Source organism: Schistocerca gregaria, chromosome 2 (assembly GCF_023897955.1).
Source record: "Schistocerca gregaria isolate iqSchGreg1 chromosome 2, iqSchGreg1.2, whole genome shotgun sequence".
NCBI classification, from domain to species: domain Eukaryota; kingdom Metazoa; phylum Arthropoda; class Insecta; order Orthoptera; family Acrididae; genus Schistocerca; species Schistocerca gregaria.
Genome location: NC_064921.1, coordinates 699,737,751 through 699,757,880, shown reverse-complemented (window position 1 = coordinate 699,757,880; position 20,130 = coordinate 699,737,751). Strand labels below are relative to the sequence as shown.

The window sequence follows — 20,130 nt, the reverse complement described above, 5'->3', positions numbered from 1 at the left end:
TTTGCTTAGAACTGGGTTTCCATCTGAGCTCTTGATATTCATACAAGTGGTTCTCTTTCCTCCAAAGGTCTCTTTAATTTTCCTGTAGGCAGTATCTATCATACCCCTACTGAGATAAGCCTCTACATCCTTACATTTGTCCTCTAGCCATCCCTGCCTAGCCATTTTACACTTCTTGTTGATTTCACTTTTGAGTCGTTTGTATTCCTTTTTGCCTGCTTCATTTACTGCATTTTTATATTTTCTCCTGTCATCAATTAAATTCAATATTTCTTCTGTTACCCAAGGATAGCCCTCATCTTTTTACCTACTTAATCCTCTGCTGGCTTCATTACTTCATCTCTCAAAGCTACCCATTCTTCTTCTACTGTATTTCTTTCCCCCATTCCTGTCAATTGTTCCCTTATGCTCTCCCTGAAACTCTGTACAACCTCTGGTTTAGTCAGTTTATCCAGGTCCCATCTCCTTAAATTCTCACCTTTTTCCAGTTTCACTTATTTATGTATATTTTTTCTCCTCTTTATTTGAAAGTTACTAATTCGATACAGTTTACATATATAAACAATAATAATGAAGTTCCAAAATTATTGGTGACTGTCATTAGCACAGATTTTAGGGAAACCAATTAGGTCACTGGTGACCAAAGTAATGTAATAAATACTGAAGTTAAGTGAGAAAAATCTGATGTCAATACATGAGATTTTTAGATTCTTTGCACATGGCATAAAAATAACGCAGACATTTGCAAAAAAATAAAAAAAATAAAGATAAAATAAAATAAAAATTTTGGGCAAAAGAAAACATACTGCCAGCAACTCTCTTACATATAATTCACAACTGAATCCTCCTGGCTGATATGTCTGTTTACAATCTTGTGTTGCTGCCTAACTGCATTGCCCATTAAGCTCACAGATTCTTTGTGGTCAAAGGCTTGTCGAATAAATGTAAACTGACTTCTAGGAATTATATGGCATTTTCCCATGTTAATTACCATCGGAAACACTATACCTTGATTCAGTGTCTCGTCAAATGTTTTTATTCAAGTAGATATGTGCAATGTCCCACCACACAATATTACAGTGGCAAATGCTATCACACTGCACTTTTTCTTGGAATTGAACAGATGAACTTTCTGAGGTTGCAGTTAGTTGACAAAATAAGTTGCCCAATGACACAAAATAAAACATGGAATTTATTTACATGACACAGAGGCATTAAAACAATATAAACAGAGGACAGCCTTGAAGAACCGCCCAGTAGCCATTTAGGCACAAATTCACCTACCAACTTTTAACACATTGTAGACTAGGCATATTTTCTTGAGATCTCTCTTAGTTGTTACGTTAATGCCAGCTGGTCCCAAACTGAAAATTTTAAGTGACATCTGACTTTTGAAAGACTGGCATATGAACATATTGCAGTCTCAGAAACAACATAACTATTTGAAAAAGGGCAAACAAGAAGACCACACCTCCTTGACATCACTAACATCAGCCAAATTTAAGGCTTATGCAGAGCTTGCCCAGAAATGAAAGTGACAGATGTGGGAGCTCCAGATGGCCAGGCATTTCAAATAAATAGTATTTTTGGCATAGAACAGGCAAGGCATGAGCCATTTATGCTAGCACATTTTCCACCCAATGGCTGGCACAGCAGGAGAAGTACAGTATAGTAATCTGAGGATTGTGAGGTTCAGTCCATATGTGAAAACAATTTTTTTATTTTCAATTTATATGTTACTTATATTGTAAATAATGCTAATATATTTTATTATAAATAATTTCATGAAAGGAATGAAATGAATGGCAAAGGCAAAATATTAATAAAAAAATACAAATCCATTAACAAACTGACAACAATAAGTGACAATGGGTTTTTTATTGTAACTCCATCTTTCTGTTCACGGAGGTAAACAAAAATTAGACATTGCTCACATTGTTACATTTAATTGTTTTTCACATTATAAGAGGGGGCTCATCATCACAAGGTGGTATTTATGATTGCTCAACCCAGTTCTGTTGTGACAGGATACTAATCCAGATTGTCATTGTAACAGTCTGGCTCTTGTACTATGCTGCATTAACAGCATTCCTGTCCTGACAGCAGCAATTGGGTCTGGGTGTGCAACGACAAGCCTTGCATTAGTGCCAGGACAGAGCCTTTTGTCACAGCAGCTTGGCCTTACTGCAGCTTGAGGCACATTACTCTCTAATATAAAATAAAGATCCTCTTTAATGGAAATTAAAGAGTGAACATTAATAAAGTTCGAAACAAGTGCACTTTTTTAGTTAACGTCACTAAGTATTTGCAACTAATTGCAAGCAAGAAGGATAAATGCTCAATATCTGTTTCTTGCTGCTCCTCCATGAATTTCTTGTTTGAAAAATATTGAAGCTCTCTGTAAATAAAAATGCTCATATCTGGTGATTATGATTAGATTCAATAATATGTTTTGGACATTGCTTTCATCTGGTTCTTCATAACCTGTTTTATTTTCTTCATATCACTTATATTTCCACATATCAAACTTCAAATGTAATAAAATTATCTACCACACAAATTTACAGTCTAACAGCTGATGTCAGCTTCCAGCTCGGTACTCCGTAACTGACTGACTCACAGTCTGACTACGTACCATAGCTACACCATTCACCAGTGAAGACTTGATAGACTGAGTCAGTGTTACAAGGTTAAGATTATACAAGCATTATACTACAGAAACCAGTTAGCATGAGTATGCATAATAATACAGAACAAATTTACATAATTATAGCACAACACTTAATGGCATATAGAATGACAAAATATTCAACGCCTACATGTTCACTTCATTTCATATGGCAGTGCATTGTTTATGGAGTCCAGTTTGTTGTTTCACTGTTTTAAGAACAGATTTAAACTGTGCAGTGGTTTTTGGCATATGTTGTGCAACATCTTACCCCGACATTTCACCAAGTCCAAGGACTGTATTTTAGTATTTAGATGGATGAACATTTTAATAGCTACTGTTGCAAAACTGTCCCTCATCATAGAGTGTCAAGAGCTTGGGATGTCTACGTCCTCCTTACTGTATTTGTTATAATTGTACATATTAATCCTGTTGGTGAATGTTTCATGATTTTCTTTCACATGGAGCACTTACATCACATCCTTAAATTCAAACTAGCAAAACTCAGCAATGCAGTAAGAATTCTTTGCAACAATACTAGTGCAGAAACAGTTAGGGCTGTATACTTTGCTCATGTGCATTCAATACTGAAGAATGGTATTATTTTCTGGGGAAATGTGCACCAGGCCATAACAGTTTTCAGGAAACAAAAGGCAGTTATAAGAATAATGAAACAAGTAAGCAGCAGAAACTCATGCAAAACTTTCTTTAAAGATCTTACCCCTTCCTTGCATTTTTATATTGGATGTCAAAAAAAGTATACTGAGAAAAGAAAACCTTTTTTCCTCAAAACAAAAGTGTCAATGATTACAGTACCAGGTCAGACAGCGACGTACATGTTAATATTGTAACACCACATTATGCCAAAAAGGTGTATATCATGCACAAAAAAACTATACAACAGATTACCAAGACATATAAAATCTCTTCCTGAACTACAGAGCTTTAAAAAGTCTGTGACAGACTACCTTCTGAAAAACTGCTACTATTCAATCTCAGAGTATCTTATGCAAAAAAATGAAATTTGTACCTTTAACTATAGAAATAAGTTATAAATGTACAGTTTTTTTAATGGAATTATTTACTGCATAGATCCAATTTGTTACAAAAATTTAAATAATTTATGTTTGAAAAAAAAAAGGTTTTCTGTCCATATCCTGTGTATTACGTATGTACTGAAAAAGAGATTTATATGGACCAAATAAATAAAATAAAGAAAATCACATACATGAGACAGGTGACTGAAAATTGTCAACACCCCTAAACATGTGAAGATGGCTCTGCAGTGGTCCAGTTCCCTGATTGGTGTTATGATTTTTTTTTTTTTTTTTTTTTTTTTTTTTTTTTTTTTTTTTTTTTCAGTAGTAGAATTTCCTTGCAGTGTGTAGAGAGATCCTATAGTCACAGGACATAGCTAATATGGAACAGTGAATAATATACTGTCAGCAGATACTGATCACTTATCAATGCTTCAGTTTCCTCAGGAGGTATATGACTTGTGACCATTTGCCACACACATGTGCAGTGTGTTCTTGCCAAGTGAGTTCACAGTCCACCATGAATCCCAGAAGCTTCATAGTTCCTGAACTTTTTAGGTATCATTTGTCACTGATTCTACAAACCAATATTTGCATTTTTTTTCTTTGTTTATTTTCACTGTTCATTGTTACAGAGGTATATGCAGTTTTCATACAAAGATATCCATGTACAATCAATATAACTGATGTATCTTAACCAAAGACATAAATTAATTAATGCTTCATGAACAAATTTCTATCAATTTTTGCTCTTTCATCAAGTATGGAAAACAATTAGTATGTTACTAAGATTGGATCTACAAATTATTAACTTTAAATTAGAGCATATGAGGTTCTTCAATTCTTGACAAAAAAGGTGTGTTGAACAGTTCCATTACAATATCCCACAAAAAAATTTTATGCATAAATATGTGAACAAACTGCTGACCCCAAAATAATGGAAGTGCCAAAGGCTGTTTTTATCAGATAGAAAAGAGACAACTGTCTTTCTAAAACTTGTATGTATATGCCACACACCGACTCTCTCACAATTAAGTATTACTATAAACACAATTACATAAAACAAACATACATTTGCAAATGGCATAATAAAATGATTAGATAACTAGTGAAATAATATTAGATAGGATACATTTAGTGTTGAAATTTTTTCACAAAAATTTGTGAATTTACAATGTTCTTTGTTTTTGGCATACAATGACTCAGTGCACATTTTGCAAAATAGTGGTACAAGCGCAATCATACTCAGACTCATCTTCTCTGTATCAGTCCTTTTTACATCTTGGCTTAATATAATGTCTGTTACATGAGCAAAATGCCTTTTGCGCATCTTGGTTTAGAAGCATGTCCTTTACATGAGTATGAACTCTCTCCACATCTTTGCTTACTAGGATGCCCTTTATGAGAGTGCAATGTCAGCTACAAAAACACATCACTAATTAGTTTCTAGTGACATTACCAGCTGTAAGTAGGTAAAGGGATATTGGCATTTCTAGAATACAGGATATCAGATTTAAATACCTAAGACTGACTTATTTTCTGGGAGAAATAGACTAATATGAACGTTTTCTTAGGGTACAACATCCTGGCAGGAAGAATAGGTGAAATTTGTAATTGTAAATAAAATAAATATATATAAAAATCATTAAAATATGATTTAAAAATGAAATAATAATATCATTCTTTACACTTATACAATAATAGATTATTAAAATTTGACATTGAAAAATTAATGATGTTATGACATTAAGCAAAATCATCTCTTAGATTAACATATTGCAAACACTACTCTCTCAAAATGCTATATAATCCTCATTCAAATAATAAATTTTTCTCATAGTCAGACTTGCTTTAACTTTTTTTAATGTTATCAAATGATCAGCAACATTTCTGCTACAACAATTATTTCATCTACTATCTCCACCATCTTCAATTATCCAAACTTTCCTAGTAATCTGACAGTCACTCCATGTCTATGTAGTTGTTTGAAAATGACATGCATAACTTTACATTTACATACTTTAGTATTACTTTCTCTTGGTTATACTGCAAAGTTCTAACCAGCATTTCTTTCAACAGAGTGAAATCCTTTGGATATTTATTCAACTCTTACTGCAGTAATATTAAATTCTTTCCCGTTGAAGTACAGTTGTCTGCAAAATACATTAAGGTACTTCTCCCACTAATCAAGCTTCCGTGTTTCACATATTCTGAGAACCATTCCCAAACAGTTTTGTGTTACTAAATAATGTTCCACAAAATTTTCTAGTCTAATGTTGAAAGTTCATTTTTCACAACAAGAGAGCAATCTATCTCAATACCAGGATTAAAGTTGTGTATTTCAGTCATAAGACCAACAATTTCTGTAACATTGGCATTCAAAGCTTAAAAATTTATTAAATCATTTTAACACTAATTTCAATTTTGCTGGATTATACAATTAATACTGTTAGTACTACAATTACAGTTTATTTGTAATTCCCTGAATTTCAAACTATAGTTTTTAAATTTTTTTCTATTGCTTTCAAAGCATTCCTCATTTTACAATTTTGAATCTCAAAATTCTCAAAAAATCATTCCATCTTCATTAACAAATTTTCTTCTTCAATCTCCTCTCTATTCAATCAGACTCTTTTGATTTCTTGTTTGGTTGTTTTGGTACTATTTCCCATGTTTAATGAATTTTCACACCCACTCATTTCTACTTATATCTCAAAACTAGTAATTTTCATTAATTATTTTTCAGGTACAAACAAGATAAAAAAAGAAAAGAAAATTTACCATTTATTTGCCATTGTTTTTCAAGTCATAATGAGTTATTGTTCTCCATAATTATTGTCCATTACCACTGATTGTTCAGTGAGTATTAATGTGTCCATAATTTCATTGGTATTGCTTTCCATCTAATTTTTTCAAATAATTCCGGGTTCTTGATCTTTAAAACATTAATGAAAGTAGTACTGATATCTGAATTCTCTTTTAAAACATCCCAGACACTGAGGTCCCAGATTGAGACATGATCCTGTTAAGTTTCATTTGTAAAAATGAGCAACTACACAAAACCAATGATTCATACAATTCCCACAATACCAGGAGGAAGATGGATGTCCATTATGAATTAAAAAACATTAGTATTGTACAAAAAGAAGTCCATTACAAGAGCTGTAAGGGGATCAATGCTCTCCAACCATCACTGAAATCACTTGTCCATGAGCTTCCCAAGTTTAAACAACAGCTCAAACACTACCATATCTAATAGATAATTCCTTTTATTCAGCTGAAGAATATTTCGATTGTGTTAACTCTGATTTTATCTTGTAATTAAATCTGATGTACTCTTATGCATAACAATAGTTTGAATCATTGTTGACATTACTATGTCTTTTATGTAGCTATTAAGATCTACCTTTATTTTAACTTTTTTAAGTGTAATTTTGTCTATACCTCTTAATGTGTATTTTGTCTCATACCTGTATCTCCTTTTGCAAAAGGTTTTTTTTAATGTGTTCCTTCTGTATAATTTGTAACAATCTGACATGTCCCATACCCATGCAAATATCTAGCTGCTTAAAATTTATGGGATTTAAATAAATAAATAAATCTTGCCTAGTATCAAATAAAGACTCAACAAAAATAAAATTCAAAGAAATTGCATTATTTTGCTTACATTGCTAAGCATGTGCAAGAAATTATCAGGTGAGAAGAGTAAGTGCTCAATATTCATTTCTTACTGCTCTTTGATGATTTATTGCTCAAAAAGTATTATAGCTCTCTGTAAATAAAAATACTCATATGTAGTGGATAAGATCAGGTTCAATAACACAATTCAGACAGTGGTTCTATCTGCTTCTTGATCATCTGTTTTATTTTCTTCATATCACGTGTTAAACTTCGAACGTTATAAAATCATTTACTAAACGAATTTACAATCCAACAATCCACGTCAGCTAGATCTACAGTTGATATAATTAATGTTTATTAACCATAGAGATCCAATTACTTAATATTTCATAAATAAAAAGTATTTTCCATCAAATCCATCTCTTTGATAATTAAGAAAACAATAAGTATAATTATAATACTGAACCTGAAAATTCTTAACTTTCAATTGTAGTGTATTGGGTTCTTTGGGGAGAAAAGAAAGGAGGAGGTGTGTGTTGACAGTTCCATTACAAGCATCTCCAATGCTAAGACAGCTTTCTGTTTGTTGAGCTGCATGTTAGATGTTGATTTCAAGAGCACTGGTGCAGCATTTACTTACATACGAACTCTTCATACTTCTGGGAACATGTATGGATTTTTGGTTGCTTTTAAAAGTTCAATAACTGGTGCTACATTATAAATTTATGTTGAAATAAACGAATAATAATTTAAATGTGTTGAAGCTCTGTCACCACCTTCAGACTGCTTTGCACCCATCGCTGATACTTCTCTTTCTGTGAATTCTGAGATTAAATTAACAGAAAGCATATAAGAAATATTTTTCCTATTTTCTTTTTCCACAAGAAATATTTGTCATCATTGGTTAATTTTATTTGAATTTCTTTAATTAATATAGTTTCAGGACATGAATCACCCTTGCAGATACTATACAGCCCACTGCCTTTCTGTATAAGGTCACCTGTTGTCCCATCATATGATTTCAGACATTCCCGCACCACTTAGGGTTTTGAGATTTTGATCCGAAGACAAAGTTAACTTTTAATCAATTCCTCTATATAAACATGGGTGAAAAAATTAACTACAAGCTAATTATTGGTACTCAGTAATAAATCAAATACTAGAAAAACAATAACAGTGACAACAATCAATAATGGAGCTTAGTCAACAATGCAATTAACAATGTCAAAACAGTTGAATGTTTCTGCTCATTACTGACTGTCCCAGGAAGCAAGCAACCCACATGATTACTCCCAATGTCCAGAGGGTGTGAACATGGTTGCAAACCGTTTACAATGATGGCTAGAAATTAGTCAAACTGTAAAACTGAAGAACCAATGTGTGAGTTTGAACCGCACATTTCATACCTGTGAAATACTTGCTACTTTTCAAAAGCTATAAAATGTAAACATGTTAGTATGCATGGGTATGTTTTTGCTAATTATGTAATTTTCTGCGCAATATGTACACCTTCCACACAAATACATTGAGAATAAGTATTTTAGGGCTAAATTCAAATGATTATTAATTAATGGACATCATTACACATTCTCAGTAAAAGGGAATGCAAACAGTCACTAAAATTTGGCACTGTTCCTCTCTTCTTCATGTACTACTAAAGTAATCTTTATTTTCAATTTTGTAACCCCAACAATGTATCAGGTTAATTAGTTATATGTCAATAATATATAGATTAACATTATCCACAGCAATATATTAATCACTTTTAAATTATCTATTCAGTATATTCATGTACCAATATTCCTGGAGGTAGGACTACCATCTGGGGGTATGTGTACTCTAGTTGTATATCAGGACTTTAATTCAACTGATGAAAGTTCTGCAGATTGCTTTCATTCATAAGAATAAATGGATAGCTCAGCCAACAGCCAACTAAAATTTTAAAAGAGTGGTTTCAGTTGAAACAAAGAATACATGGTTTGACCAACAGAAAATCTATAGACTGGTATTACTTCAAAAGAAAGAATGATTAATCAGTCAATATTCGAACCTACAATGAGCTGTGTTGACTTTTTTCATTTGTTTGCTGCCATAGACTTGTGGGATTTCTGTTGGGTTGTAGACTTGATATATTTCATACTGACACCCACATTACCACAAATCATACAGTGAACTGAGCAAGCAAGATGGCGTGGGCTGCTAGGTTACAGAGCCAAAAAACGTGTGATGGCGGAGATGGCGATATGTCGTTCGTACTTGTTGACGCCATACACCCCCCCCCCTTTCCCCCACAGTGTGGAGCATAGTTTCAGGGCAGTGGAAGGGGGGGGGGCATGTCCTTAGTGATGTGATGGGGATGTCCATCTCCAGCAGGGACCACACTGGGAGGTTGATGTGGAACTCCTGTAGGTGGTGTGAGCACATGAGGCATCGGCCTGCGTGTAAGGATGGAGTGATGTGGGAGGGACTGCGTACCCTGCGTGATCAACTGGCAGCATTCAAACTGTAACCCTCCCTAGCGGGGTTACCGTAGCTCAGAGGAGCATGCAGTCGACCCCACATGGGAGCGGGCAGTCGTCTGACAAGCTGGGTCCCTGGTCGGGTGGGGTGAGTTGTCTTGCAGCAGGATGAAGATGTGGTCATCAACAATGTGGATGGTGATGTCACCCATTTTGGGCAGGACGTAGGTTTGCAGAACCACTAGAAGGGGTAGAGGGGAGGAGGTAGAGAGAGAGGGTGAGAACTCGAGGAACAGAGTTGATGACACAGACGCATGTTCAGGTGAGGGCTGTGCCGGCAGCTCTGAGGGGTCATAGCTTGAGTGGGAGTCCTCAGTGCTCGATGTTGCATAATGTTGTCGGGCATGAAAGACGCTGGGTCGAGGTGTGCCGATTTCACGTGGTGGAGAGAAGCCCTTTAACCCAAATGTCCATCATGTTATCGGTGCAGTTTATGACCTCCTATGGGCCTGGGGCCTGAACTGGTGGGGAATGTGGGACCCAGATGGTGTCATCGCAGAGAAAATGATCTTGCGTGAGAGGAGATCAGAGGGCATGTAGGAGCAGGGGGGGGGGGAGGGGGGGGAGTATGGCGCGATGGAGGGTCAGGGAAGTGTTTATAAAATGAATTCGGATCCAGCCTATGACAACGTTGGGAAGGGGGATGGAATTGTCAGGGGATGTAGGTTGTAAAAGCTCCCCAGGGAGGACAGGGTTTTCACCTTAGACGAACTGACTCATGGTGCCTTCGATATCTGGTTTGTACGATGACCTTACGCCAAGGAGTACCCACAGGAGGGCTTGGTCCAAAGACTGTATTGACACTGCAGTGCTGTCTTAAAAGTGTGATGCCATCATTCTACCAGTCCATTTGCTTCAGGGTGGTAGGCAGTCATGTGACATTTGTTGATACCACACAGCTGGCAGAGTTGGGCGAAGAGTGCTGATTCGTACTGCTGGCCCTGGTTGGTGGTGACAGTAGCGGGGCAGGTGAAGTGGGAAATCCAGGAAGAAACAAAAGCCTTAGCTACAGTTTCACAAGTTGTTTTGGTGAGAGGTACAGCCTCTACCAACCAAGATAAATGATTGATGCAAGGAAGAACATTACAGAAGTCCTCTGAGGGGGGAAGGGGGCCAATGAGGCCCAGGTGTACAAGGCGAAATCAGACAGATGGAATGTCGAATTTGCGGAGAGACGGAACAGTGTGCCTCATATCGGCGTCACTACTGTGAGATTTCTGTTCGGTTGTAGCCCAAGGAAACACACTCACTTCTGTAAGACTTGATATATTTCATACAGATGTCTGTATTACAACAAGTCATACAGCGAACTGAACAAGCAATCTGGCGTGGGCCTTTAGGTTACAAAGTCAAAGAACTTCCAATGGCAGAGATATGTCGTTCATACTTGTCGATGCCGCAAACTGATTTCACTCAAAAGGATGAATGAGTGGTCCAAGTGGATACAAGAAACTACAACCTATTGAATCAATTGTTTTCATTTGGTTGCTTTAGTAGATTGCTTCTAAGCAGTGAATGAATGGTTCAACTGATAGGTAAAATTACAATAGACATCAGTTTTCTAATAACAGCCTGAACTGATTTTTTTAAATTTAGTTACACCCATCAGTAATACATTCAGTGTCCTGAGGGATCTGAGTGGTGTAACAATGACATTACAGCTAATGACATCTCACATCTGTGTGGTATCTCAGGGCCTTGCTGTTCTGACTCAGTGTTACATAATGCGTAAACAGAAAACCCTAACCATACAATATTGTTGCAACACTGAACCATGTTCTACGCTGTAAGCAGTGTACCACTGTTTACCTCAATCTTAAACTGGGAGTTAAATAGTATAAACTAAATATTGCTCTGGGGGCTTCATGTTACCAGATACCCTGTTTCCTAGTACACACTTAACAGAATAATCAAAATATCACATTACAAATTTATCAGTGTTTCCCATTAAATTTAACAAATGTAACAATGCACATTATATCCAATAGTATCAACTTATGTTGTCTGTGATAAGTGATATGAAATACATGAAATTAGTAATACATTTTGTAATTCATGTTGATGACTTTAGGGTAACTGTTTTGCCATTTACTATTTACCATGTATCAATCACCGTTCACCATCCACTGTTCACTGTTTACTGTTCACCATATTCAAATATGTGAATGTGTGCCATACATGCACGTCTTGGTCAAGGGTCAAAAGTAATTTGTTCTCCCCCTTCATGAAGGCAACCCACAAGCAAAATGTCAGTTTGCATCCAGACTATGGTATACTGTCTTTCTTTTTTATCTTGTAGATAAGAAAGAAACTGTCAAGTACAGACATTTTTTCAATTTTTGTTCCACTATGGGACTCAAGTGATAAGATGGTAATTTTGCTACTTATTTTTCAATATGATTCAACACCACACATAAGATTTGTTCAAACCCTATTTTTCAATTCCCCTATTCTCAATGGAGAGAAGTCTTCGAAGTAAGAGTGAGTTCAGGTGTGCTGCAGGGGAGTGTCATAGGACCGTTGCTATTCACAATATACATAAATGACCTTGTGGATGACATCTGAAGTTCACTGAGGCTTTTTGCAGATGATGCTGTGTTGTATCGAGAGGTTGTAACAATGGAAGATTGTACTGAAATGCAGGAGGATCTGCAGCGAATTGACGCATGGTGCAGGGAATTGCAACTGAATCTCAATGTAGACAAGTGTAATGTGCTGCAAATACATAGAAAGATAAATCCTTTATCATTTAGCTACAAAATAGCAGGTCAGCAACTGGAAGCAGTTAATTCCATAAATTATCTGGGAGTATGCATTAGGAGTGATTTAAAATGAAATGATCATGTAAAGTTGATCGTCGGTAAAGGAGATGGCAGACTGAGATTCATTGGAAGAATCCTAAGGAAATGCAATTCGAAAACAAAGGAAGTAGGTTACAGTACGCTTGTTTGTCCTCTGCTTGAATACTGCTCAGCAGTGTGGGATCTGTACCAGATAGGGTTGGTAGAAAATATACAGAAGATCCAATGGAGAGCAGCGCGCTTCGTTACAGGATCATTTAGTAATCGCGAAAGCGTTATGGAGATGATAGATAAACTCCAGTGGAAGACTCTGCAGGAGAGATGCTCAGTAGCTCAGTACGGGCTTTTGTTAAAGTTTCGAGAACATACCTTCACTGAAGAGTCAAGCAGTATATTGCTGCCTCCTACGTATATCTCGCGAAGAGACCATGAGGATAAAATCAGAGAGATTAGAGCCCACACAGAAGCATACCGACAATCCTTCTTTCCACGAACAATACGAGACTGGAATAGAAGGTAGAATCGATAGAGGTACTCAGGGTACCCTCCGCCACACACCGTCAGGTGGCTTGCGGAGTATGGATGTAGATGTAGATGTTTTGTCAGCTGTACCATTCGCAACATGAATAACTCGGAATCTGAAATTCAAATGACTGTTGGTGCCTCTCTATCAACATTACCATATTGGTGAACGGTAAATTTTATTCATTAGTTACAGAAATAGTGTGCCTCCCCTAAAATATAGAAGTCTCTATCTAAAGCATACGTCAATAACTGAAAATGGTTACATTGTTACCTGATATGCAATGATTAATTTCCGTACACTAGCGATATTATTGTTGTTGTGGTATCTGGTCTGAAGACTGGTTTGATGCACATTTCGCACTACTCTGTCCTGTGCAAGCCTCTTCATCTCTGAATAATACTGCAACTTGCACCCATCTGAACCTGTTTACTGCATTCATACCTTGATCTCTCTCTATAATTCCTATCTCCCCCCCACCCACACATGCACTCTTCCCTCCATCATTAAATCTAATAACATTAATGCATAAGGACATGTCCTGTCAACTAGTCTCTTCTTTTAGTCAAGTTGCACAATTTTTCCCCATTATGACTCAGTACCTCCTCATTAATTATTTGATCTACCTATCTATAACCTCCAGCATTCTCCAGCGGCAGCACATTTTTGAATGTTTCTATTCTCTCTGCCTGCAATGCTTATTGTGCACATTTCGCTTGTGAACCATGCTACACTTCAGACAAATACCTTGAGAAAAGACTTCCTAACACTCATATTTGTATTTGACATTAACACATTCTCCATTTTCAGAAATGCTTTACTTGCTATAACCATTCTACAGCTTACATACTCTCTACTTCAGCCATCATCAATTATTTTTCTGACCAAATAGCAAAACTCATCACTACTTTCTGTGTCTCATTTCCTATCTAATTTTCTCACTATCGCCTGATTTTATTTGACTACAAACCATTATCTTTCTTTTACTTTTGTTGGTGTTCATCTTGTATTACCTCCTATAAGCCATTACTCTTGCTAGGTAGTTAGACTTAATCACAGTGGCATGTCAGCTTATCCTGCGTCTAGGTGAACCACAATTGGTGAGTGCTTTGGCTGATGTCTGCAGAGGTTGCCAGTGATGGCCATACCATTTCGCCGCACCTACTGATGTGCACCAACTGGGCAAGACAACGACATCATAGCACCTGGGCTGTCAATGAGTGGGACACCGATTCTCGCCAGCAGCCTCAGCCAGTCATGTGGACTGGGTGTATCAGTTCATGAGGCTTTATAATTAGCAGCCCAGTGAGTCAGCAGAGTTCTTCTCCAGGCTGCCAGCAGTCTCAGCCAGTCATGCAGATTGGGTGTACCAGTTCATGAGGCTTTATAACTAACTAGCAGCCCAGTGAGTCAGTAGTTTTTCTCTGGGCTGCAGATTTCTTAAACCAGTGGAGCCAAGAGTTTCTCAAGAGTTCATCTTCAGCAGGAGCCAGAGTTCATCTGGATTTCAAACTTAGCAACAGTCTGAAGAGAGCAGCTGCCAGCCTGGAATCAGCTGCCTACAATAAACTGTCCAGGAGGATAAGAAAGCATCACAGCCCTTAGTGCAGCAATGTTGGTAACAGACTTGGTCTATGGATCGGTGTTTACTTTTGGAAGTGAATGCTAGTTGTGGGACTTAAGTTCTCAGCCTGGACAGACTCATAAAAATGTAACCTGAAATGAATGTTTGGGTTACACATGTTCCAACACATAAGCGTCCAATTACATTGTATTAATTAATTTATGTACCTGTGTTCCAGAAAGTGATCATAAATGAATTGACTACCCACACACAATGTTGCAGTCTGTTGTATATCAGACAACAGACATGATCTTATCAAAACACTATCCATTCCATTCAACTGCTCTTCTAAGTGATTTGGCTTCTCTGGTGGAATTACAATGTCATCAGAAAACCTCAGAGTTTTCATTGCTTCTCCTTGAACCTCAATACTCTTTCCAAATTACTTCTTGGTTTGCTATATTACTTGTTCAGTGAACATACTGAACAATGTTGGGGATAGGCTACAATGTTGTCTCACTTATTTAACAGTTAGTGCTTTCTTATGTCCTTCTACTCTTGTCACGTAGTACGGTTTCTATATAAGTTTTAAATAACACTTTGCTGTCTGTATTTTATTCCTGCTACCTTCATAATTCCAATGAGTGTAGACCAGTCAACCATGACCAATAAACTGGTGCTTTGATAGTATCATACCTGTCAGCATATACCTTATTTGGAACTGGAATTATTACTTTCATTCTGAAGTCTGATGATTGCCTCGGTCTCATGTATCTTGCATTCCAGGTGGAATAGATCTGTCATGGCTAGCTATCCACAGGATCTCACTAATTGTGTGGGAGTCCATGTGCCTTGTTTCTGATTATGTCTTCCAAGGCTCTGTCAGATTCTTCTTGCAGTATCATATCTGCTGTCTCATCTACACCTACTCTCTCTTCCCTATGCATAATATTATCCCCAAGTTCGTTTCCCTTATAGAGACATTTGAGCTCTCCCTTCTTTGCTTAGTGCTTGATTGCCATCTGAGATTTTGATATGCATGCACCTGCTTCTCTTTCCTCCAAAGGTATCTCTAATTTTCCTATAGGTGCAATTTATCGTTTCCCTAGTCATGTGTGTTTTTACAGCCTCGCTCTTGTCCTCTAGCTATTCCTGCTTAGCCATATTTGTGTCAGTCTCATTTTTAGATGTCTATACTCCATCTACCTGCTTAGTTTGCTGCATTTATATATTTTCTCCTGTTGCCAATTAAATTCAATACTGCCTGTGTTATCCAAGGATTTCTACTGGGCCTTGTCCTGTTAACTATATAATTCTCTACTGCCTTTGCAATTTTGTCTCTAAAAGCTAGCTACTTATTTGTCTTCTATTGTATTCCTTTTCCTTGTTTCAGTCCAACATTGCCTAACACCCTGCCTGAAAATGTCAAAAACTTATGGTTTTTTTCAAATTATCAGGTCCTATCTCATTAGTTTCCACCATTTTTATAGCTTCTACAGGTTAAATCTACAATTCTTAACCAATACAGTGTGGTTATTTGCACCAAAAAATGTTGTACAGTTTAAAATCTGATTTCGAGATATCTGTCTTACCATGATATAATCAATCTCAAACCTTCCACTGTTCTCAGGTCTCTTCCACTTATACAGCCCTATTTCATGATTCTTAAAGTACATGATAGCGATGATTATATTATACCTGATCAGGTGGTATCATTTCTATTCCCCAGTCCACATTACCTTACTATTTTCCCTTCTCATCGTTTTCCTACTACTGAGTTCCGATCATTAATGACAATTAAATTTTCATTTTCCTTAACTAAATAAACCATCGTACATTCTTTCAATCTCTTCATCTGTGGATCTAGCTGGTGCATAAACCTGTACTAATATTGTGGATGTTGGCTGAATGTCTATCTTTGTCATGATAATGTGTTCACTATGTGATTCACAGTACGGTAACTTACCTGTGTTCTACCCATACAACAGTTTTTTCCTGGTGACATCTGCTCCTGAGTTACCCCTGTCCAGAGATCCAAAAGGGGGTTCTATTTCACCTCGAGAATATTTTACCTGCCCTCGGCAAAAAATAATAATGGGTGCAGTCTCCTCTTGCTTTCAGCTACTTGCAGTAACAGCACAGAAACATCATGTTGGCTAATGTTACATGACAACACCAGTCAATCATTGAGACTATTGCCCCAAAAACTATTGACAAGGCTGATGCACCTCTTTGGGAACCATATCTTAGTCTGAGTAACCCCCCCCCCCCCCTCCCACACACACACACACACACACACACACACACACACACACACACACACAGACACTCCTAGATTGTGGTTGCACATACAGTACAGATGTTTGTCTCACTGAGATACACACGCTACCCTACCTCAGCAACATCCATGGTAAGTGGGTGGTTATTATTATTACTTTTCAATTTCTGACTATGGAACAAACACTAAACTTGAGTTTTTATATGTGAATAAATCCTCTGGCACTTTTATAGTCTGAAAACGATAGGAAATTATGTGGTTTGTACACCAATAGCATATGTCTGCATGAAATTTTTCAGGCTTACTCTGTCTCAAAAATTTCTTGGGCAGAAGATTTCACAGTATTCTATGTAAGGCAAATTTCCAAACACATGCAACTAGCTGCTATGAATAAATACAAATAAGTCAAGGCTAAAAGCAGCTCACTAAGTCGATCATCTAGACTCAAAGCCAAAAATGGAATATGTGAGTGTATAGGTTACAGCAAAGTTCAATGCTCTGAGACACCAGGATGAACTGATTGCACTTGAGGACTAATTCGCTGTAGTGGTACCGATAACACTGCCACAAGCCAGAAAGGGCAGCCAAAAAGGGCATTTCACATGTTACTCGTCTGTGTCGATTTCTGGAAGTCGGCTGCCACCTTCAGGCACTTCTATGCTGTCTTGCTCTTTAAGCTTCATTTATAAATTTGGCCTGGCCAACGTCGTCGTCGTCTGCTGCCAGTATAAAGCCATGCTTCAGAAATGCCGTATCATATTACGAATATGTCGCCATTCATTCGAATTCAGACATTTGTGGTACAGGGGCCAGAAACATTTGCTTTAATTTGGGAAGGGGGCCAGATATTAAAATCCGTACCTCTCACCCCCCCACCCCCCACCCCCTCCCCACACGCCTATGTTTGGGCTAGAGCGTTCTTTAATCTTCCTTATATTGTTCGTAAGGTCCTAAGCGAGTATATGATGAGGAAAGTAAAATTTTTAATAATCTGTCTTTGATGATCCTTTAAGTTCCTGATATTCTTTTGACAACCAAGTTTTTCTGGGAACTTTGTTTTTAAAAACAGTGGATACAACTCAGCCAGTCACTGGCAGCAGTATGTCTCTGAATTCCTTCGACCTCCTCCCATGCCTGATCTAGGGTTCATCAGAAATACTCAAGCAGTAGGCCTACTCAAATAGTCATTATACAAGGCAGCTTCTGGCATTCTCTTTGTCAGGTAAATATGCCGCAAAATATGTCACAAACTTCCAAAACATCCAAGGGGTGCATTTCCTATATTCGTTAAATAGATCAGGATCTTTCACTAGTCGACGACGAAAATATCAAAGACGGCGCACAAGCTTGGATCGTACAAGGATACGATGAAAACATTACAGAGGGCGCACAAGATTAAACTTGACAAGGATGCCGCAGTAAATCCGGCGTGTCTTGTCAAAGGAAGTATCTTGGCATTCGCCTGATGTGATTTAAATGAACTTAAATCTGGACGATATTATCTTTTCCTCACACTAATAAGCGCCACGTAATGTTATATATGTGTAATCATCGTGAAAGTCCAGCAGCTGATCACTAATACTGAGCTCAAAAGCTACCAGTTTCTTTCCACTACCTGAAGGCCATTGCATTGCATTCATGTACTTGGTACAAGACGCTGTTGCAGGCAACAAATCGGCGTCCTAAGTTATTCAAAAATTCTATTTTCTATGAGATATAATTTCCCCATACAGAACTGTGTCGTAGCTAACAATTCGAGTGTGTGACTCGTGCTGCCCGAGAGGTCGTTCACATGCAACAAAAATAAGATTCCCAATTCCTATCAGTCCGTTTCTATTGAGTACGGCCAATTCATTTACGACCATGACCTGCTAGACATCCAATGTAAAACAAGAGTGGTGATACACACAGGTGATGCTTTCTAAATAAGCGATTGTCTCAAAACTTCTTTGTCATTTACTTTCTCACTGGGAGCATGCCGTGGCGAAAAAAGAAAAAGCAAACAAATGTTTCCGACGCAGATTTTCAAAAATATTGAAAACAAGTGTTCGCAGCTAGCAATAACTACGGTAAAGATACACGTGTTTCCATCAGTGTAGAGATCCTGTCATTAATCACGCAAGATCAGTATCGCCAAAAGTCTAATTAAATTCAATAGAAAGTGGCTCCAATGTTAAGGTTACACAAATCGAATTCTGTGCAGCATATTGATTTGCTCGGATGATTTTTTCCCCTCTGTCTGTCAGCTGTGACCATTGTCCTGCGGTCACATGTTTCTGAAGCATAATTATGACAAATAATTTTGATAGTATGAATTACAGCTATACAAGCGGTTGTTGTATGGTGATTTGAGTTTTCTCGCTAATAACTTACCAGTCTTCTTTCAACGTTTCGTGTCTTGATGCTCGTTTCCCCATCTGTAGATAGGACAGACATGGCTGTGTCTGTCCGTTTTGTAAATTTGTAATAAAATCAGCTATTACAATAGGATGCTAAGCCCTATAACGTTTCTCAACGCTTCTGGAACAATATACATAGCACATTCAGATCCCAAACCAAAGTAATCATTGTATGTATCCTGAGTTCTTTTACAACGCCGCTGATTTTTTATTGTTCTTCATTTGCAACCTACATCGTTAAAACAATAAAATGCGGTTCAAAGATAGGTAGGCACCATCTTCCACACGCTCATTTGTATCGTTAATTATGAAATGCCAACAAATCAGCTAAAAGCATAAAACAGATCAATGCACAGATCCGAAAACAATTCGTTGGTATTTCTTGAACAAAAGAGGGAAGTCAATACGCAAAATTTCAACTTGTTTTTTTATTTTTTTATTTCATATCTGTGGAATTAGTGCGAATAAATAAAAGCATTTTCAGTGTTTTTGAAATTCGGAATTGCAGTACAATATTAGAACTACAGTCACATTTGCAGAAAATAAATGTTAGTAATAGAGACAGTCATGAAAAACAGAATTACAAATTACCTCGAGAAATTCAATCTATTGTCTGTAAACCAACACGGCTTTCAGAAAGGAATGAGTACAGAGTCAGCCATCACCCAATTCATTGAAAATATTGTAACGGAGCTAGATAAGAACAACAGTACAATATGA

General features: G+C 37.1%; 1 protein-coding gene across 1 annotated transcript in view; it reads right to left on the bottom strand.

Moving 5' to 3' along the window:
- Positions 1 to 19,624, bottom strand: part of LOC126334791 (uncharacterized) — a 176,137-nt gene extending 156,513 nt beyond the window's left edge. The window contains exon 1 of the mRNA XM_049997415.1: positions 19,385 to 19,624. Coding sequence (XP_049853372.1) covers positions 19,385 to 19,447 — 63 coding nt within the window. The 5' untranslated portion in view covers positions 19,448 to 19,624. The remainder of the gene's footprint in view (positions 1 to 19,384) is intronic.
- Between the last annotated feature and the right edge of the window lie 506 nt (positions 19,625 to 20,130).